Raw genomic sequence first — 19,039 nt, 5'->3', positions numbered from 1 at the left:
AATAACAAAGAGCTGTTCTTGATGACACTATTTATGTTCTGTGTGATGTATGGACCCAAAAATCCACTGTGTTCTTCCTGAAGTGGATTTCCTCCAGTTTTTGGGGTTTATTAGGTTCTTCCCTCCTGCCAGCTCTTCATCTGCCCAGTGCTGCTGCTGCTTCAACCCACAGTGGGATTGCTGAGAGCTGCTGCCTGTGGAAGGGCAATTCCTGCCCGTGGATTCAGCTTGGTGCTGTGGCCTGGCTGCACCCAGCAGGCTCCAATTCACCTTCCCAGTGCCCAGCAGCTCCTGCTGGGAAATGCAAGCACACAAAGCTGCAGGCAGCATCCCCAGTGCAGCTGCATCCTTGGGAAGTGGCTGTCACCGATCCCATCCGAGGAACGGGGGGGGTATCGGTGTCAGGGGTGCAGAACAATCCAATCACCAATATCTGTGCTCCCTGCAGAGCCAACCAGGATCACCTTGGCACCTTCCAACATGGATGTCACCGTGGGGGAGAGCGTGGTGCTGCCCTGCCAGGTGCAGCACGATCCCCTGCTGGACATCAGCTTCACCTGGTACTTCAACGGGACCCTCACGGACTTCCAGAGGGACGCCTCTCACTTCGAGAAGGTTGGAGGGGTGAGCTGAAGACTTTCCTCTTTTATTTCTCTTCTCTTCTCTTCTCTTCTCTTCTCTTCTCTTCTCTTCTCTTCTCTTCTCTTCTCTTCTCTTCTCTTCTCTTCTCTTCTCTTCTCTTCTCTTCTCTTCTCTTCTCTTCTCTTCTCTTCTCTTCTCTTCTCTTCTCTTCTCTTCTCTTCTCTTCTCTTCTCTTCCCTTCCCTTCCCTTCCCTTCCCTTCCCTTCCCTTCCCTTCCCTTCCCTTCCCTTCCCTTCCCTTCCCTTCCCTTCCCTTCCCTTCCCTTCCCTTCCCTTCCCTTCCCTTCCCTTCCCTTCCCTTCCCTTCCCTTCCCTCCCCTCCCCTCCCCTCCCCTCCCCTCCCCTCCCCTCCCCTCCCCTCCCCTCCCCTCCCCTCCCCAAACCCCCACAAATCACTGAAATGCAGCATTAACATTTTGCTGGGGTTAATTTCAAGTCAAACTCTTCTCTTTGACGCCCCCTCCCCTTTGTTGAGATGTCTCAAATTGAGTTTGCTGAAATCACTTTGTGTAGGACGTGATTCACTTGCATTCCCTGCTGGTGTTGGGCATTCCCTGAATATCCACTCCCAATCAAGGAGATGGATTCTAGATTGCTTTTGACTCAACTTTTAATTTATTGTAAGCAATCAGCACTGAATTGTCCTGCAAACAACTTCCATCTGTGCTTTCACAGAAGACCAGGCACACACATGGAAGGGAATCAGGCAGAATTGGCTTCAGCTTGTGTTGAATAAAGAATTGAGACATTGTAATGCTGAAACAAAGAAAAATAACCAAATGTTTTGAAAGGTTCATGTTTTTTCCAAGACTAAAATAAACTTCAGAGTCATGTCTTTGCCTTTCTCCTAAACTACTGTTTGCCCAAGAATTGGTGGCCAAAGTAGCTGAAAATATCCACAAATGAGGGATCTTTCTTGAAGAAAATGCTGCTTCTCCAGAAAATTAAAATATAAAAATTTAAAAATTTAAAAATTAAAATTTTAAAATTAAAATATGAAGAATTTTCCACCTGGAAAATTCAGCTGGAACTGAGTTAAGGCAGTAATTCAGTTTACACACAAAGAGGAGATTTTTTATTTAAGGGACACTGTCTAGCAAAGGTTTAATATCAAGTTCTCTGTTCAGTGGTGTAGAAAACAAACAGTACACAGAGAGCCCTAATGTGATAGGGAGTTACAGTTTCATTCAAGTTTTATTTCTGTTTCCCATGATCCAGGAAATAACCACATGCTGTGATCTGAGAGACAACAATGGGGAAAAAAAGACTAAAGATTAAATACTCAGTGAATAGCAAAGAATAGAAGTTGGGCTTGTAAAATGGGAAATTTAGCCTAGAACTTGCAGCCTTTAAATCAAAGTGCTCACAGTCACCTGGAGAATGGACAGAATTCAACTTTTGTCTTTTACACATCTGAACTCTCCTTAAAAATCTGTCATGACTTGACTTAGAAGTTCTAGATAAAAACTCCATGAATTCTGTCTGGAAATCAAATTGGTGATGGCCACAGAAAACACATTTTTCTCTTTTTAGGGCTTTGAGACAAATGGCCACAGGGCACTGAGGTTTCTGGGGGTTCCCCAGTATGAGCTCCCCATGCTGGAGCTCATTTCTCCCAAAAAAGGGACATTTCCTCATGGTTTTTTTTGGGAAAATGCTCCCAAACAAGAGTGGAGCTGCTGATGGGCAGTAATTTGCTGTCCTGCAATGCAGCTTTTCAGCATCTTCACGTTTTTGGTGGATTTCTTTTCTGTTTATAAAGAAAACATCAGGGACAAAAGAAACACGGAAGGAAGGGATTATTGGCATTAATAATATATATTCTGTGTTCCCCCAGAGTGCCTCAGGGGATTTGATGATCAGGAACATCCAGCTGAAGCACAGTGGGAAGTACGTGTGCATGGTGAAGACAGAGGTGGACAGTGTGGCCTCTGCTGCCGACCTCATCGTGAGAGGTACAGCCCAGCCCAGCCCCAGGGTCACATCTTCCACCTTTTTTTAGATTGTAGGCTATAGAAACAATTGATGTTGGAGGTTACAGAACAAATGCATGGCTTGAATGGGGTGATGAATGGCTGTGAGTTGAATTTTGTCATTCTGACCTGCAGCTAGGGAGAATTACATCTCAGGTTTTGGGTGAAGCCTGATTTTTCCCAGAGAAATTGGGAGCTGGGGGTTGTAAAAGTGACTTCAGATCTTTTCTCACTGCCAGTCCTTCAGGTCACTGCCAGGAGGGAACTCAGTGGCAGCTCTGATGCAGTTGGAGTTGCTGCCTCTGCAGACTGAAGTGTTGGGAACTCCAGAATCCTTCCTGTGAAATTCTGCCAGAGCCCAGGAGAGGCTTTGTCCTAGGGTTTAAAGCCTACAACACAGGATTATTCTTTTTCATTCCAAGCTGGAATGCTCACAGTTGAGCCAGAATTGTGACTTTCTTTGCTGATGTTACAGCTACATTTATTGCAAAGTAAAAGCTTTGATCTAGAAAAGCACATTATGTGATCAGCACTTACTCAATGTATTTTAAAATATTTCAGATATTTTCTCATTGTTAATGCACTTTTACTCATTTCAACCCCCTTTGCTGGTGCAGGTGAAACAAAACCCAGCATTTTGGCCAGGAAATGCCCAGAGTGAGGATTTTTTCTGAAGACAGTTTGACTGAATTGCAGCTTGGGGTGCTGGTCAGATGTGCTGAAAAATTGTTCCAGTGCATTGTACAGCAGAAAAGTTGTAGGTAAAAAATTTCCAGACTACAGAGATGGATCTGTGGATTAAAGAGGATGTTTAGGACTGAAGGAAGAGACATTGGAAAGACAGAGGGATGTGCTGAACAAAGGTTCTTGTGAAAAAACCAAAGCCCAGTCATCTCTTCTGCCCTTGAGAGTATTTCAGGTTGAAATTATCAGAGTTTAGTGAATGGAAAGCCATAATTCCAAGTGTTCTTATTCCATTCTGAATCGTTTTCCTCTTCCCTGGGGAAGAAAAGATGGGAATCCATCCTGCTGGGAGTGATTCCCAGGCTGTTTCCCCAATCTCTGCCTGCTTTCCCATCCGATTCCAGGCTCTCCTGGGCCCCCCGAGCACGTGAAGGTGGACGAGATCACGGACACCACTGCCCAGATCTCCTGGCAGGAGGGCACAGACAACCACAGCCCCGTGACCACCTACACCATCCAGGCCAGGACTCCCTTCTCCGTGGGCTGGCAGAGAGCCACCACAGGTGAGCACAGTTCCCAGCCCAGGCTCTGTGAGAACCTCTCTGGCTCCCTGTTCCTCAGTTTCCTTTTCCATTTCTCTTTCCCAGTTCCGGATGTGATCGACGGGAAAACCTTCACAAGCACAGTAGTGGATTTAAATCCTTGGGTTGAATATGAATTTCGTGTAGTTGCCAGTAACAAAATAGGAGGTGGAGAGCCTAGTTTGCCCTCAGAAAAAGTAAGAACTGAAGAGGCAGGTTAGTGGGTCCTTCTATTTGTTTTTAATTCAAGAATCTTGAATATTAACAAAGAAAAGGAGTGTTCATATCTTTGGCTCTTTGCAAACAAGCTTGGAATTGCCATTGGATATAAAAGCCTGTAACAGGTTTGTTCACATTTTTCCATTTAGTTGTGGGACAGTTTGTGTTGCATTGCTGAACATCACAGAAGCATGACATGTAAATCCATTTAAGCTGCATTTACTGTGCCAAAGTCTGCCAGTTCAGGCAGAGTCTGAAGGTATTAATGGATGGAAAAAGGTTAATTTTGACAGGGATTTTCTGTTCCTGGTGTTTGATCAGTGAAAGCCTTCCATGTAACAAGCATGTGGCTCAGAAGAACCCATCAGTTATAACCCCAGTTCACTTGGAATGAGGCCATTTCCCAATTTATGTGCATGACATCCCTGGAAGTGTTCAAGGACATGGAATTCTGAGCAACATGAATACTGGAAGGTGTCCTGGCACAAGATGATCTTTGGGGTCTCTTCCAACCCAGGCCATTCTCTGAGTTAACTGTAGAAAAATGAGGCTTGTCTCCAGTTTTTAGAACTTCCTGAACACAGCCATGGTGAATGTAGAAGTTCCTAAAGACGTGGTGTAATCTGTGAGCTGCTGAGGTTCTCCAGGTGCTCAGAGAAACCCCAGCCTGGCCCAGGGCAGGGTGAATGTGGGTCAGGGCTGGGGCTTTCCAGTACTGCCCCTCCTACCCAAGGACATTTACCCTGATTGCAAAAGGAGTATGAACATGGGTTAAACTCAGAGGGTGAGGTGTGTTCTCTTGTCTCTGCTCTGTGCAGACATCTCTGCTTTTCCTTTCCACAGTTCCTGAAATTCCCCCCTCTGAGGTCAGTGGGGGAGGAGGCAGCAGATCTGAGCTGGTCATAACGTGGGATGTAAGTTTGCTGGGGAGAAGTTTTATTCACAGAGCTTCTTTCTTTCTTTCTTTTCTTTCTGCTCTCTCTGAATTTCCCTGGCTGCAGCAGCTTCTCCTCTGGGATGTGCACATGCTCGGTGCCATGTGTGATGTGAGCCCTGCACATTGGCCGTGCTTCTTTCACCCTCAGTGTCCCTGTGCTGGATGGAAATGCCCAGGGAATTCAGTTTGGCTGGGATTGCTTCACTTCTCAAACCAAATGTTAATGCTAAAAAGGAGGCAGGAGGGCAGGGGGATGGTTAAGCCAAAGAATTTGGCTTTGCAGTGCAGATTTGCAGTTCTTGCTCTCCCACCATTAAATCTTGATGCCCATGCTAACCCATACAATTTGTAGTATGTATCCCTTTTTTAATGATTTAAAGAACTGTTAATATTCTGTTCCTAGCATTGACTACTCTGTGTGATTATCTAACCATAATCACATCAGAAGAAGGTTTAAGCCACTATATGAAGGTGGTATTGGATTCTCTTAATAGCTGACCAAGCAATTATTAATTTTTACGAGCTGTGGATTGATGAAAGCAAAGTTGTATTTACTGAAGAGTGTCTTGAGGCAGAATACTGAGTGAAAACCAGAGATTATACCTGAAAGTTGTTCTCAAAGTGCAAACCTTAAAGCAGGTTTTTGCTGTGCTGTACCAGAGTTAATTGGTGAGGGTTTGATGCCAAGCACCTGCATCATGTCCATGAGTTTTTCCCTGCCCAGCATCCCCAGTGGCCTGACAGAGCCGTGTTGTTCTGCCCCAGCCCGTCCCTGAGGAGCTGCAGAACGGGGAAGGGTTTGGCTACGTGGTCGCCTTCCGCCCCTCAGGCACCACGACGTGGATCCAGACCGTGGTGACCTCTCCTGACACCCCCAGATACGTCTTCAGGAACGAGAGCATCCTGCCCTTCTCGCCCTACGAGGTCAAGGTCGGGGTCTACAACAACAAAGGAGAGGGGCCCTTCAGCGCTGTCACCACGGTGTTCTCTGCTGAGGAAGGTACAGCCACAGCCCTGGGCTGCCCCGAGCATTCCCATGGAAACTCCTCCAGGAAAGCCAGCAGCAGCTCGGGGAGGTGGGGTGGGCTGGGATAAGGACAGGACAAGGACAGGACAAGGACAGGATAAGGACAGGACAAGGACAGGACAAGGACAGGACAAGGACAGGACAAGGACAGGATAAGGACAGGACAAGGACAGGATAAGGACAGGACAAGGACAGGACAAGGACAGGATAAGGACAGGATAAGGACAGGATAAGGACAGGACAAGGACAGGACAAGGACAGGACAAGGACAGGACAAGGACAGGATAAGGACAGGACAAGGACAGGATAAGGACAGGACAAGGACAGGACAAGGACAGGACAAGGACAGGACAAGGACAGGACAAGGACAGGACAAGGACAGGATAAGGACAGGACAAGGACAGGATAAGGACAGGACAAGGACAGGACAAGGACAGGACAAGGACAGGACAAGGACAGGACAAGGACAGGACAAGGACAGGTTTGTTCCCACAGTCACCTCTCCCTTGCTGATTTCAGAGCCCAGCACAGCCCCCTCGGGAGTGTCAGCCACCAGCCTGTCCTCCTCGGCCATCCTGGTGTCCTGGACAGCCATTCCCTGGAAGCTGAGCAATGGAAGGCTGCTGGGCTATGAGGTGAGTCTGTGGAAATTAAAATATTGCAATGAAACGACCCTGTTGATGAAATAAAATCCTCTCCTCTTTGTAAAGGGCCGTGGGTCAGAAGGGTCGTGCAGGCTGCAGCACAACCACACAGATTCACCCCAAATCTTGCTCTTCCTGCCCCACCTTCAGCAGAAGGAGGATAATTTTTTCTATCTTTATTAAAAAAAAACCCCACAGGATGAAGTTGTGTTTTGCTTCTTGTGCTGATAGATAGTCACGTGTCTGATATAACTCCAAGCTAACATTTTTTTCAGAATTACATTTACTTTCAAAGAAATTTGTTTATAAGGTACATTTTTCTGAGCTTGTTTCCTTCTTAATGAAGTAATGGTTTTCCTCTTGTCATTCTTCAGTTCAAGCAAGATCTAATATTTCAATTGCCTTTTTCCTGCAGTCACACCGAAAAGAGCAGCAAGCGTGAGAAGCAGATGGATAAGAATATTTTAGTTTTGCACAGTAAACATATTTCTGAAACTTAACAGTATTTCTACCTTTTTCAGCTGCAGGAAAAAAAAAATAAAAATCCACTTGAAAGAATCAAGTACAACACTGTGGGTGAACAGCCCCTTCCATACAAGATTTAAATGGGTTTGGTTTCTATCTCCTAGGTTAGGTACTGGAATAATGGCCAAAAAGAAGAATCTTCAAACAGAGTAAAAGCAGCAGGGAATGAAACATCAATAAAAATCACGGGGTTGAGGAGCAACTTGGCTTATTACACAGCTGTCCGTGCCTACAACAGCGCTGGAGCAGGGCCCTTCAGTGCCACTGTCAATGCCACCACCAAAAAGCCACGTGAGTACCTCAGTTCAACGTGGGGAGAGGCACAAATACTTGGAGGGGAGGGAAAACCATGATTTCCTCCAGGATTCCTGGGAATTGCAGTCTGGGTGAGCTCAGTTTCCATGCAGTCCCAGGAATCCAGCACAGAGCTGCCACACTCCTCTTCAGCAGGGTGAGTAAAAACCATTCCAGGGGAGCCCAAGGAAGATCTGTAATTCCTGCACAGAACCTTTATTATACTGCTGATGACTGGAAGAAATTGAAAGGGGAAAAAAAAAAAACCCAAAACTCTGTTATTTAGAAGGGGAAAAAAGAAAAAAAAAAGAGACTTGTTGAATTTTTCAGTGTTCTATAACATATTTATAAGTTCTCTAGGGCATGGCTTTTGAAATGCAATGAACCTCATGGAGTTCATGCAAAACAATCCTTCATGTCCACTGTTTCCCCTTGAACAAATTGCACAAGAGGCCACTCTGCTGCTGCAAAGGCGAAATTAAGCTGGAGAACAGATTGTCAAAGGCTGCACTAATTTTTCTACAAGTGGAAATATTTTTAGTGTGCTCCTCTGTTGTAATACAGCTCCCAATCAGGGTCATCAGTCTTGAAGTGTTTCTGTCAGAGGCACAAGAACATACAATTAAATCTGTCTGAAGGGTCAAATGCCCTGCAATAGTCATTAATGAGCAGACGGAGTTGGAGCATTAATATTAGGAAATAAGCTAGTTTATCAGAAATTATTCTATGCAAAAATGAGTGTCAGTCCATCACTGAGGACTAAACCAACTCAGATTTGCCAGAGTATAAATATATTATATGCACAATTACCATGAACTGGCTGATCTGAAGTGACTCACTGCCTGCAGCCTGGACAGGACGTGGGAAAGGGAATTTTTTCCAATTAATCATCTTTGTGGCTGCTCACTAAAGGTGGTGCCAGGCTGGTCAGCTCAGGGATTTTCAGGACTTTTTTAGTGTTTCCCCCACTTTTGGGCTGTGTGACTGAGAGCTGGACAAGCCCCTGATCTCACTGGACCTGGATCAGGCCCTTGGGAAAGTCGCTGCTATTTGGAATAATTAGGAAGGAAAATTAATTGCATTATGTCCACGGATCTTTCTGGTGGATAAGGCAAGCAAAACCATATAATGTCAACCTGAAAATTTTAATAAATTAGTTGAATTGCTAAGAGAATTATTTCTGTGTTGCTGCAGTGAAAACTGATTTTTCATTCAAATGTGTGATTTTTAATCAATCCCAATTTGTAATTTAATTTGGATATTTGTGATTGGTGTGGTTTTCACAGTGAAGGATTTGCATTCCCCCACAGGACCTGCCAGGTACAGCTCAGAGACTCTTGCCATATCAAGAAATACAAATAGTTCAGTTCTGTTGGCAGTGTATTTCAAAATTGAAATTGAGCCTCTGACAGTGAAAATATCTTTGCTTTTAAATTTGAAATCTGCATGTTTACAGCCCAGAATAACAAGTGGAGGTTTAAATATTGCTATTTAAAATGCCAGGTGGGTGGGGAAGACTTGCCTAAGTTGTTACAATTATTTCATACTTGGAAAGTCTTAAAATAAAACCCAATGTTCTGTCCATCAGCTGGTAATTCTGAGAAATGCTCCTGTCTGAGAGCTGCTTTCAGCACCTGAGAGCTCAGAAATCCCTGCAGCTCCTTGGACATGTCCTGGTGTGACTCCCTGGATCAGGACCTGCCACAAATGAAGTTCTGAGCACTGAGGATTGCTGGAGATTTTGGTGTCTGTAGCAAGTGGAGCCTTCTGAATCCCACAGACAGAGGCTTACAGCTTTTATGGATAATTACTCTTCGTTTTTTTCCACATGTCATCTTAATATTTTGTTGTGGATTTCAAGGATGACTCATTTCCTTTGAAATTCAGCTGTAGTATCTCAGTGTGAAGACGATTCATACATGCTGTAACACTTCATTCTCAGGAGTGAAACAATCTCCTCTTTCATTTACAAGAAGTGGTTATTATTAGAACATCAGGTTAAATCTTCCTCAGTACATAGAACAAGACAAATAGTGGGAAAAAAAAAATAGCTGTGGGTGGTTGGTTGACTTTGGAATAATTTTTTTAAATCTCCCAGGTTTTTTTCTGTTTTTTGAGTATAATCAGGTGGGTTTTGATCTGACTGCTTATGGAAAGAGGGCAGGGAACTTTCTGTGTGAAAGAATTGAAGAGAGGAGGGAAAAAATAAGAGGAAAAAACCCATAAGCACATGGATACAAGTGTTCAAAACCACTCTCAGTGCTGAGAGCTGGAACCTCCAGCCTCAAAGCACAGCTCAGCAGTTGCCTCCACTAGGTGACAGCAACAGTAAATTGTTTGCCTTAACACATTTAGGAAAGATTTTAATCATTGATTTGTGCCTCTGCAGGACCCATTTTCTGGGAAACCAACCTGAGGTATTTGAAGAGGTTTGTGCTTCCCTGAAAGCTTGGCAGCTCCAAGGTACACCAAGGGGCAGAGCCCAGAGCCTGCAGCTGCTTTGCAAGTAGCAGGCTTGGGTTGCTAATGAACAAAAAATCACAGCACATTTCCTTGGCCAAAGCCCACTTCTGGCACAGGCTCAGTTCAGAACCACAACTCAAGTTGGAAGAATCAACAGGGGAAAAAAAAACCCCTTCAAATATTTTCTGTAACAAACATCTTCAAGTAAATCAACAGTAGTGGGTAAATTTGAATATTCAGTGAGACTAAATTTGTCTAGCAATCTATTGTGAAGAATTTTCTTGTTCTTGGTGCTGTACTAAAAGTAGAAATTGTCTGTTGCCATCATTAGAATTTGTTCTAATTATTCACCCACGTCCTAAGGCACGTGCTTCTGTCTGGCTGTATTGAATGAAGGACCAGCAACAGATACTTCAACTTCAGAAACAACATTCATGTGCCATTCTGGCTTTCTCCTTCCTTCTGTTTTTCAAATTTAGCCTCTGAACCATGACATGCACAGAGAGGAGGCTGCACTGGAGCTGCTTTTGCACCCCAAATGTAATGACAGCCAATTACCTGAGCTGGTGAGTCAATCAGCAATGCCAATTAAATTAAAGCCCTGCTTTTGTTGTGTGTTTGAAGCTCCCAGCCAGCCTCCAGGAAATGTGGTGTGGAATGTGACAGACTCCAGAGTTATCCTGAGCTGGGAAGAGGTCAGAGCCATGGACAACGAGTCTGAGGTCACGGGCTACAAGGTCAGTGGGGCCAGAGCTGGGAGCAGCCCAGAGCTGGTATTTCCTCATCTGTTTGGTGTTCAGAGGATGCACAGAACCACCCCTAATCCATTTCACTGGGATCTCTTGTAGGGGTTTTCAATCATATTCTAACAGTGTCTCACACTAATGCCCTCTAATCCCTTTTCCTCCCCAAGCTGGCATTGCTCAGCTCTTGGGGGATGCCACCTGGATCTTAGAACATTTAAACACTTAAACATCCATAAAACTTATTTTAAATGTGTAACACTTACCCAAATGGATAAAACTTTGAAAGGAACCAAAAAAGATTCAGCCTGATGGATGTAGCTTCCATTGTTGGCCAGGTATATTTATTATATTTATTATATTTATTATATATTATCACATATATTAAACTGATATTTTTAAACCTTTTCTCCTCTTACTTGCTGTGGGCCATGCTCATTTCCCTGACAGAAATTACACTGTTGCATCTGCTCTAAATCTGATCAGCAGACAAATGTAGAAGTGTTTAAATGTGTCATATAAGTGTGTGTATAAAGCATAGCTGAGGATGCTCCTGATAAGCTCTGTACAGCTGGATCCCACATAATATATTCCTGAATAAAAGATTTAGGCTGAAGATCTGATTACCCACTGAGTTGTATTGGAAAGAAGTACGTTTTCACAGCTTGTTCCAGTGTCCCACCTCCCATTATTTCCTATTATTATAATAAAAATAATATATAATATGTATCATCATGCATTGTGCCATTTTAAATTAAATCTGGAATAAAAGGCTTTGATTGATGTTCCCTTCTTCCTTTAACTGTGATTCCACCCTGGAATATTAACCAAAAATCAGCTCTTTTCTTCCATCCCATCACTCCCAAAAGCTGAAGCCTTGTTTGTGAGGGCCAGAGAGGTGCTGAGGGTGTGCTGTGTTCCAGGTTCTCTACAGGACCAGCAGCCAGAGCAGGGTGGACGTGCTGACCACAGCCACCACCACGGCCGAGCTGTGGCTGCGGCTCCAGGACGATTATTTCATCGAGGTCAGAGCAACCACGGAGGGGGGAGATGGCAGCAGCAGCGAGCAGATCCTCATTCCCAGACTAGCCAGTAGGTTCAACCACTTTCCTTTGTCCCAGCTTCTCTTTGCTTCCTTTGTTGATGGGAGGGGGGAAAAAAAAAGTAAAATTAATGCTTAGATGTCGTGTGGTAATAAGGTAATAAAAAGGAAAAGAGGAAAAGTCTTCGTGCCCTTATGCATGGCAAACTCCATCCTACTGAACTGCTAAAGTACCATGTAAATTGGTATCAAAAATGTTAAGATTTTTTTATTTTTATCCTTTAAAAAAAATAACAAACTACTGGCTTGGAAGTGGACTCCCAGAATCATTAAGGTTGGAAAAGACCTCCAAGATCATTGAGTCCAACCTTTGACCAAACACCCCCTTGTCAGCTAAACCAGAGCACTAAAATCATTTGTGACCACAGCATTTTGCAAGACAGCTGTGTGTAATTTTTAAACACTTCCTGTATTTTTGTAGATCTCTAGTGCTGGTAAGAAAAAATGACAGTAATTTTTGCTTAGCATCTAGGAAGAGTGGCACAGCACATGCTTCATGTTTTTATTTAATCCTGGATTCATTTTTTCCTTTGTCACAGGTATGGATGCAAGAGGTTCTGGCCCATCAGTCTCGAGGACCTTCAGTGTCTCCAGCTTCTTAGCAACAATATTTTCCTTGACCCTTAATTCCGTGTTGTGCTGATACATTTGCATTTGCTGGGGGAAAAAATAATTGGTTACTAAAGTGCTTTTTTTAAAAAAAAAACTGCAGTGGTTAATGCATGTTTTTTTCTTCTATCCTGAGGTGTTTTTAAATTCTTTCTATTTCACTGTAAGTTGAAGTAAAAATACCATGTAAAGTTTAGCAAATCCTTTAAAAAGGAATCTAAAATGCCTTAATACTTGAACCAAAGGAGTTTACATGTTACATACTTCAGATACAGTGTAAGAGAGAGGGGGAGGGATGGCACTGTGAGGTCAGGGCTAGGAGGGAGAGTGAGAAACTCAATTTTGGCAGCAACCCTGAAATGTTCTGGGTGTGTTCTGCACTGTTAAAATAACATTTGAGGTGGAGAAGATGAAATCAGAGCTGTGGCTGTTACCAGCCAGAGGGCACCACAAGCACCATGTGGCTGCTCCCAAGGAGGTGCCATCACCCAGGAGTTTGGATCATTTTCCTGCTGCCCTTTTTGCTCCAAATGGAAAGAAATCCCAAAAGAAATCCCATCTGGAGCAGGGTGAAGGCAGGGCCTCCACTGCTGCTGCTGGGAAATGATCTCCCAGCTGTGTTTCGAGCACCTTCTCAAACACCCACCCTTCACCAGGAAATTCTGAAATCCATCTCCTCATCTCTCCACCTTTCCCAAACAGCTTCTTCGTTCATAAGCAAACTTCCAGCCCCTGAGGATGATTTGATTGCCCTCCTGGCCGTGTTTCAGGAGCTGAAGTGCCCCGTGGGCAGCACAGTGAAAGGCAGGGGCACCATGGAGAGAGAGGGACAGCCACCCCCTCCCGTGGTGCTCCCAGAGCTGCAGCCCCAAATTCTCTCACTCATTTATCTGCCACACTGCACTGCAAACACCCTGAGCTCAGACTGACAGTCAGACCTCTCCTTCCTGCTGCTCTTTAACCAGTTCTGAACTGTTCCACCTGCTCTGGCTCTCAGCTGCACCCCACTACTGTCACATGAGTCTGGGAAGTTCATGGCAATATTAGCATATAAAAAAATTGTACAACAACACTTCAGACTTGCTGTTGCAGAGAAATTTGTGCTTTCTTTCATGGCAGTAAATTAAAGATGCACCAAGCCTGGTCCATTTGACTTCTAGAGTCATGGCTTCAGTCAAATCAGCCACCTTTTAGAGAGGTCACAGCAAATGACCAATGTCAATGACAAATGAAAAAATGTTCCAGCATCTGTTCACGTGACATAAAGCATCTCCTCCTAGAGACTGGGCTTTTTTTTAATTTCACAATACTATTACAACACACAGAGCTACAAAGGGAGAACCAGGATTAATAAAATTGTGTTAGCACTGTAGAAAAAAAATACCTTGGTATGCATTCAGCTGGCAAATGAGCTGATGAGCTCCAGATGAGACAAAGTGCTGCTGAGGAAAGCAAGAGCTGTATATACTGTACATAGAGAGCTAGAATTGAGTTAAAAATTAGTTGCTTTTCCATGTGGCTGACCAGTGTTGTTTTCAGACACTTGCAAACAGGGGGGTGGGTGGGACATGGAAATCCAGGTGTTCCTAGTGAGTAAATAGTGCTTTTCATGCAACAAAGGGTGACTCTTGTTCCACAAAATTGTAGTCCAGGTTCCTGTACTGCCCATTTTTCAGCGCTTGCATTGTATTCTTACTTGATTTCTAGTTCTATATCTCCATGAGATATGTACCCAGTACCTTGTTTCATATTGAAAAGGTTGAAATTTATCCTTGAACTTCCAGTTGTGTGTGTATCCTATGGTTATCTGTATGCATTCTTTTCTATTGCTCTAATAAAATATTTATTACATTGAGGGATAATAGAATACCTCTAAGTGTTGTTGCTTGTTCCTATTACAAACTTGTACACAAGTTTAATACATCCAGAAATGGTTGTGCTCAAGCTGCTGAGCTCCACCTCTGCCTCCAGGTTTGCAGCAGGATGGGCAAAAATCCACCTCCATTTCCCTGGCTTCATTTCCCACCTATCCAGTCAGGCTGTTCCCTCTTCCCTAACGTGGGAAAAAAAACCCAATGTAATTATATCCTGCAGAAGAGTTAGTTTTTTATAACTATTTATTCAGTGTATCACTCTTTAGCATTAAGTTGCAGGTCCTGTTTGCTGCTGCAGTTTCCTGTTCCTTACACTCTGTGGCTTCCCGTGAAACCTGAGATTTTTCCAGCACTAAAAACTTTTCCTTGGGAACACAGGCACAGCACAACTATTTATTTTAAGTTTTGAAAGTGTGGATTCTGTCTGCCTAATGGGGAGCTGCTCCAGATGCTGCAGTAAGGGTTAACAGTGATCCAAACAAATCACAAGTGCATACACAGGCCTGAAGAAGTTTTCCTTTGAGTAAATCAGTTTTTTTCCTTTCAGATGGTTGTAGGTGGACACTCCTGCCTTACTCTGCCTCCCCCAGTGTCCACATCAGTCCTCCTTTAAACTGATTTCTCTTTCTTCCTCATGTCATGTTAATTCAGCTCAGGGTTATTTGCATGAATATTATTAATAGAAGTATCTTGGTTCTCCAGGGAGTTGATAAAAAAACAAGCTGGCATGGGGAAAGTGCAGGAGGAAAAGGTGGAGGGGCAGTGAGAGATAATCCTACCTCTTGCAGGCATTTCCAGAGCAGCTCCTGTGACCATCCAAAATTAAAAACTCAGTTCTGGGGTGAGGGAAAAAAAAGGAAGACATAATAAATAATAATAATAATAATAATAATAATAATAATAATAATAATAATAATAATAATAATAAACATGAATAGAATTACTTAAACAACAAGAACTGCAGGTGGTGGGGGAGGTGCTTCTGCCATTCCATTGGACTTGGGCTTCCCAAAAAAACCAGCACCTTGTCACAACTAATATTTGAAATCTCATAAGAAAGTGCATTCTTTTCAATTCCCCATCCAAAACCAGAGCTGTGCTTTAAAGCCTGAATTTCTCAGGGGTACTTGGAGTCAGAATTTTTTTTAGAAACCCAACCTTTCCTTTGAACAGTTTACTGTGGGATATGTTACAAACATGCAGGATCCTCTATGAATACAAAATGAGTTAAAAACTAATATCACTTCAGGCCAGAGAAATATTGGAGATCTCCATTTTCGACTTAATTTGCCTTTCAGTGGTGGCAGGCAGACATGGGCAGTGCCTGCCAGGTTCTATCTGTTATGTCTTAATAAGAGGCAATAAAGCAAGCTGTCCAGCATGAGGGAGTGCATTCATCTGACAGCTCTGTCTGAAATAAATAACAATGGAATATTGTGAAAATAAAATGAGTTTGTAAACAGGCCCCGGCTCTCTTAGGGGAAACAACCGCCTGGATTGGTTTATGCTAATGCTGTGATCTCCTGCAAAGCAATAAAAAGGGATGTGTTTAGCAGAGACAGAGCTGAGTGCACCTTGCTGCTGCTTTATCAGGGCTGATGGATGGAAAGAGGCACTGGGAGCTGCCAGGGATGTGCTGCAGCTGCAGCAGCCTTGTGCCCTGAGAAAGGGATTTCCTGAGAACCCCACAGGTCTCAGCTGGGTCCCTGAGGAGGAGGAAGCAGCCTAGGAAACAGGACAGAATGGCTTTTTTCCAGCCTGAACTCCTACTCAGCAAGCTCTGTGCACAGTTATTAAAGTCCTGCCTTTGGCCTGGAAGCGTCTCCAGACTTGGACACGTCCTTGGCACCCCTGGGGCTTCTCCTCTGTGCCAGCCCTGCCGCTCTCTCTGCAGGCAGCTGCTGCCAGAGCACGGGGCTGGCCCTGGGAGATCCCTCAGAGGGCTGCAGTGCTCCCTGACCCCAGCCTGGGCTCCATCTCCTGCTTTCCTGCCTGTCACTGCTCTGTCCTGCTCAGCTCCACCAGAGGTGTGCTCCATGAGCTTGGTGTTTGGACAAGCACCCACCTTTCCTTGTGTCCCTGCTGCAGAGCCTGAGCTGACACATTGCACTGCCCTCCTTGGAATTCACACCCTGCTCTTGCTTTGCTTCGGGTTTGAACTCTCTGTTTTCAGACTTAACAGCTTGTGCATGAGAGTGTTTTACTATTAGAATTTCACAGGACCTTCATGTGCATCCTTCCTTTGCTTTTTCCATCCTTAAGGGTCAAGAAAACTTGATAAACTCACTCGGAATTAAATTTCTTTTCTTGAACTCCTCACTGATCTTTTTGAGTTCAAGAAGTGTCTTTGAAACTCCTTTTTTTATTCATTTTTTTTACCAAATGCACAAATATAGGAGACATGCCTTTAACCCCATGCAGCATTACTGAGAACACTTTCTTCCCAATGTACCCAGGATTATTTTCTTACCCTTTAAGAGCATAATTAGTCCTGTGAGGTCTGGACCATGCCTGCTCTTTGTGCTGTGCTCTTCGTTCCCTCCCAGAGATTAATTCCCTTTGCAGGGGAGAACATCAAGGCACTGGCAGAGGCTGAAAAAGGAAGAATCAAAAGCATCCCGTTAGGAGCCTGTGAAAGGATGCAACTTCAGGATGTTCATTAATTCAGCCCACGATAATTTAAACTCAAAACACCTCCTAGGACAGTGAGACAGCCAAAATTATCCATCAGAAAAGAGAAACTTTTGAGGGAGTCCAGCTCCTTGCTGCCTGCTCAGCCCTGATCCTGCTGAATCCCACACTCCTGGGGATGCAGGAGGAGGGACAGGGATTTGCTGCCTCCTCCTTTATGAGCCAGGGGAGCAGGACTGGATTCCCCAGCAGCACACAGGGAGGGTTTGCCTGCCCTTGCTCAAAACCCAGCTCCAGAGCGTGTGGCCAGTAATGAAAATCCACAATAAAAGTGATTCCTTTGATCAAAAAGCCAAGGGCAGCTCCAGAGGGACTCGCTGCTTCCACAGCATCCTCCTGCTCAGGGACACGGGGCCTTGGCAGCCTCCTGATCCTGCAAAGTGAGGCAGGGACTTCCAGGAACTCGTGGGGACAAACTCTGAGCCCTGCAGCCCCAGGGAGAGCTGCAGGAGATGCAGCTGCATCTCCCTGGGACTGGAGGCTCTCCCAGAGCCAGTTCCTCCTGAAGGTGGGAGATGGATGGGCAGGAAAGGTGTCCACTGGGATTGCTGTCCCCAGGGGATCTCTCTCTTTTGTGCTGGAACACAAGCAATGATCTGTTACACCAGGTAAAAACACAAAAAACAGTCAGAGAAAACAGGGGAAAGCCCTGTCTTCCCTGCCCCTGATGATACAAAGAATAAATCATTTTCCCAGGATCTGTGAAGGAGTCAGAACAGGACGAGTGTTTAACAAGAATTTCCCTCATTAGCAATCTGAGGAGGGCCATGCTTAAGGCAGACAAATAATTTAATTTTTGTCACACTTCCTAACATTGCCACCAAACTGAGGCATTTACAGTCACCCTTGTCACAACACTAATTATCTATTTGAATAGCAGAGCTCTCTGCTGATTGAATGAGTTGTGCAGTGAGAGCAGATCGTTTCAGCAGCAGCATCTGATCATCGTTACTTTTTGGATATAGGATGTAAATAGACTATAATGACAAAAAATATGGCTTTGGTACCTTTTCAGCAGCTTCAGACGAGATGGAGGAGCTTCTGCAGCAGCCAAAAGCATCAGTTCATGGTCTGGAAAACAATGTCTTGGGGGTTTGCGTTGCCTTGGAAACGTGAAAAATAAAGCACCATTAATTACCTATTTTCAAGCAAGCAGTGTATGCAGTGCCGAGGGCCTGATCCCAGGCTAATGAATCCCTCACCCCAATTTCAGCAGCCTTGGGCTGATCAATCAGCCCTGCTGAACCAGGGGAGGGCTGAGGCACAGCAAAGCTCTGCCAAGTTTTCCTGCTGGCTGGGATTCCGGAGGCAGACATTCCCAGGGCAGTGCTTCCTCTTGCCTTCACATCCATGACCTCAATAACATCTTCAGCTGGTTGGTTTTTGTAATAAATGCACTTTTTCTTCAAGGAGGTACCAGCAGCAGACCTGTGAACATCCAGGAAAACACATAAAACACATATGCAAGCCCTATAAAATCCCACATATATACATTATATATATACATACATTTATTTATTTATTTTTACATTTTTTAGGTTTTTATTGGGAGAAAAAAAATTATTTCTGGTGGTCCTGGCCACTGGCACAGTACCAGGAGTTCAGCCAGACCTTCTGCTGTCATTCTACCCAAAATATTGCCAAAATCTTTACTGTTATGTCTTCTGTATAACAACTCCTAAGTGTAATTAAATGTTTTTATCTACAGACTGCACGTGCTGGTTTTCTTTCCTCTAGTACTGGTGCTAATTTTATAATTAGGAAATATAACTCTATATGATAACTCTAATAATAAATAACGTTCTGAAATCGACGAAACTGGAATCAGTCTCTTCTTGTAGGAGTTTGAAGTTGTCATAAAAATTTCTTTTGAGAATGCTACACCCCCCTGCCAGCACAGCCCAAAGCAATCAGCAAAAACTTTAGGCACAAAAAAGTGTGGAGGGGGATAAAAATAACTCCAGTAATTCTGAGATCTTGCCCACAGCACAAGTCTGGGGCACAGCCACCTCCCAGGCTGCTGGAAAAGCAC

General features: G+C 44.2%; 1 protein-coding gene across 2 annotated transcripts in view; it reads left to right on the top strand.

The window, feature by feature from the left end:
* Positions 1-14,300, top strand: part of LOC131582311 (contactin-3-like) — a 93,810-nt gene extending 79,510 nt beyond the window's left edge. The window contains exons 11-21 of one of the 2 annotated variants that reach the window (XM_058845324.1): positions 449-624; positions 2,479-2,596; positions 3,703-3,861; positions 3,946-4,095; positions 4,942-5,012; positions 5,801-6,035; positions 6,582-6,697; positions 7,336-7,522; positions 10,613-10,725; positions 11,655-11,823; positions 12,373-14,300. In XM_058845324.1, the coding sequence (XP_058701307.1) occupies positions 449-624; positions 2,479-2,596; positions 3,703-3,861; positions 3,946-4,095; positions 4,942-5,012; positions 5,801-6,035; positions 6,582-6,697; positions 7,336-7,522; positions 10,613-10,725; positions 11,655-11,823; positions 12,373-12,476 (1,598 nt within the window). In that variant the 3' untranslated portion in view covers positions 12,477-14,300. The remainder of the gene's footprint in view (positions 1-448; positions 625-2,478; positions 2,597-3,702; positions 3,862-3,945; positions 4,096-4,941; positions 5,013-5,800; positions 6,036-6,581; positions 6,698-7,335; positions 7,523-10,612; positions 10,726-11,654; positions 11,824-12,372) is intronic. The other variant, XM_058845325.1, reaches the window with a different exon arrangement.
* Positions 14,301-19,039: the final 4,739 nt, after the last annotated feature.

This window comes from Poecile atricapillus, chromosome 9, assembly GCF_030490865.1.
Source record: "Poecile atricapillus isolate bPoeAtr1 chromosome 9, bPoeAtr1.hap1, whole genome shotgun sequence".
Lineage (NCBI taxonomy): Eukaryota > Metazoa > Chordata > Aves > Passeriformes > Paridae > Poecile > Poecile atricapillus.
The sequence above is the reverse complement of the archived record's forward strand: the minus strand, read 5'-3'. Positions and strand labels throughout refer to the sequence as shown.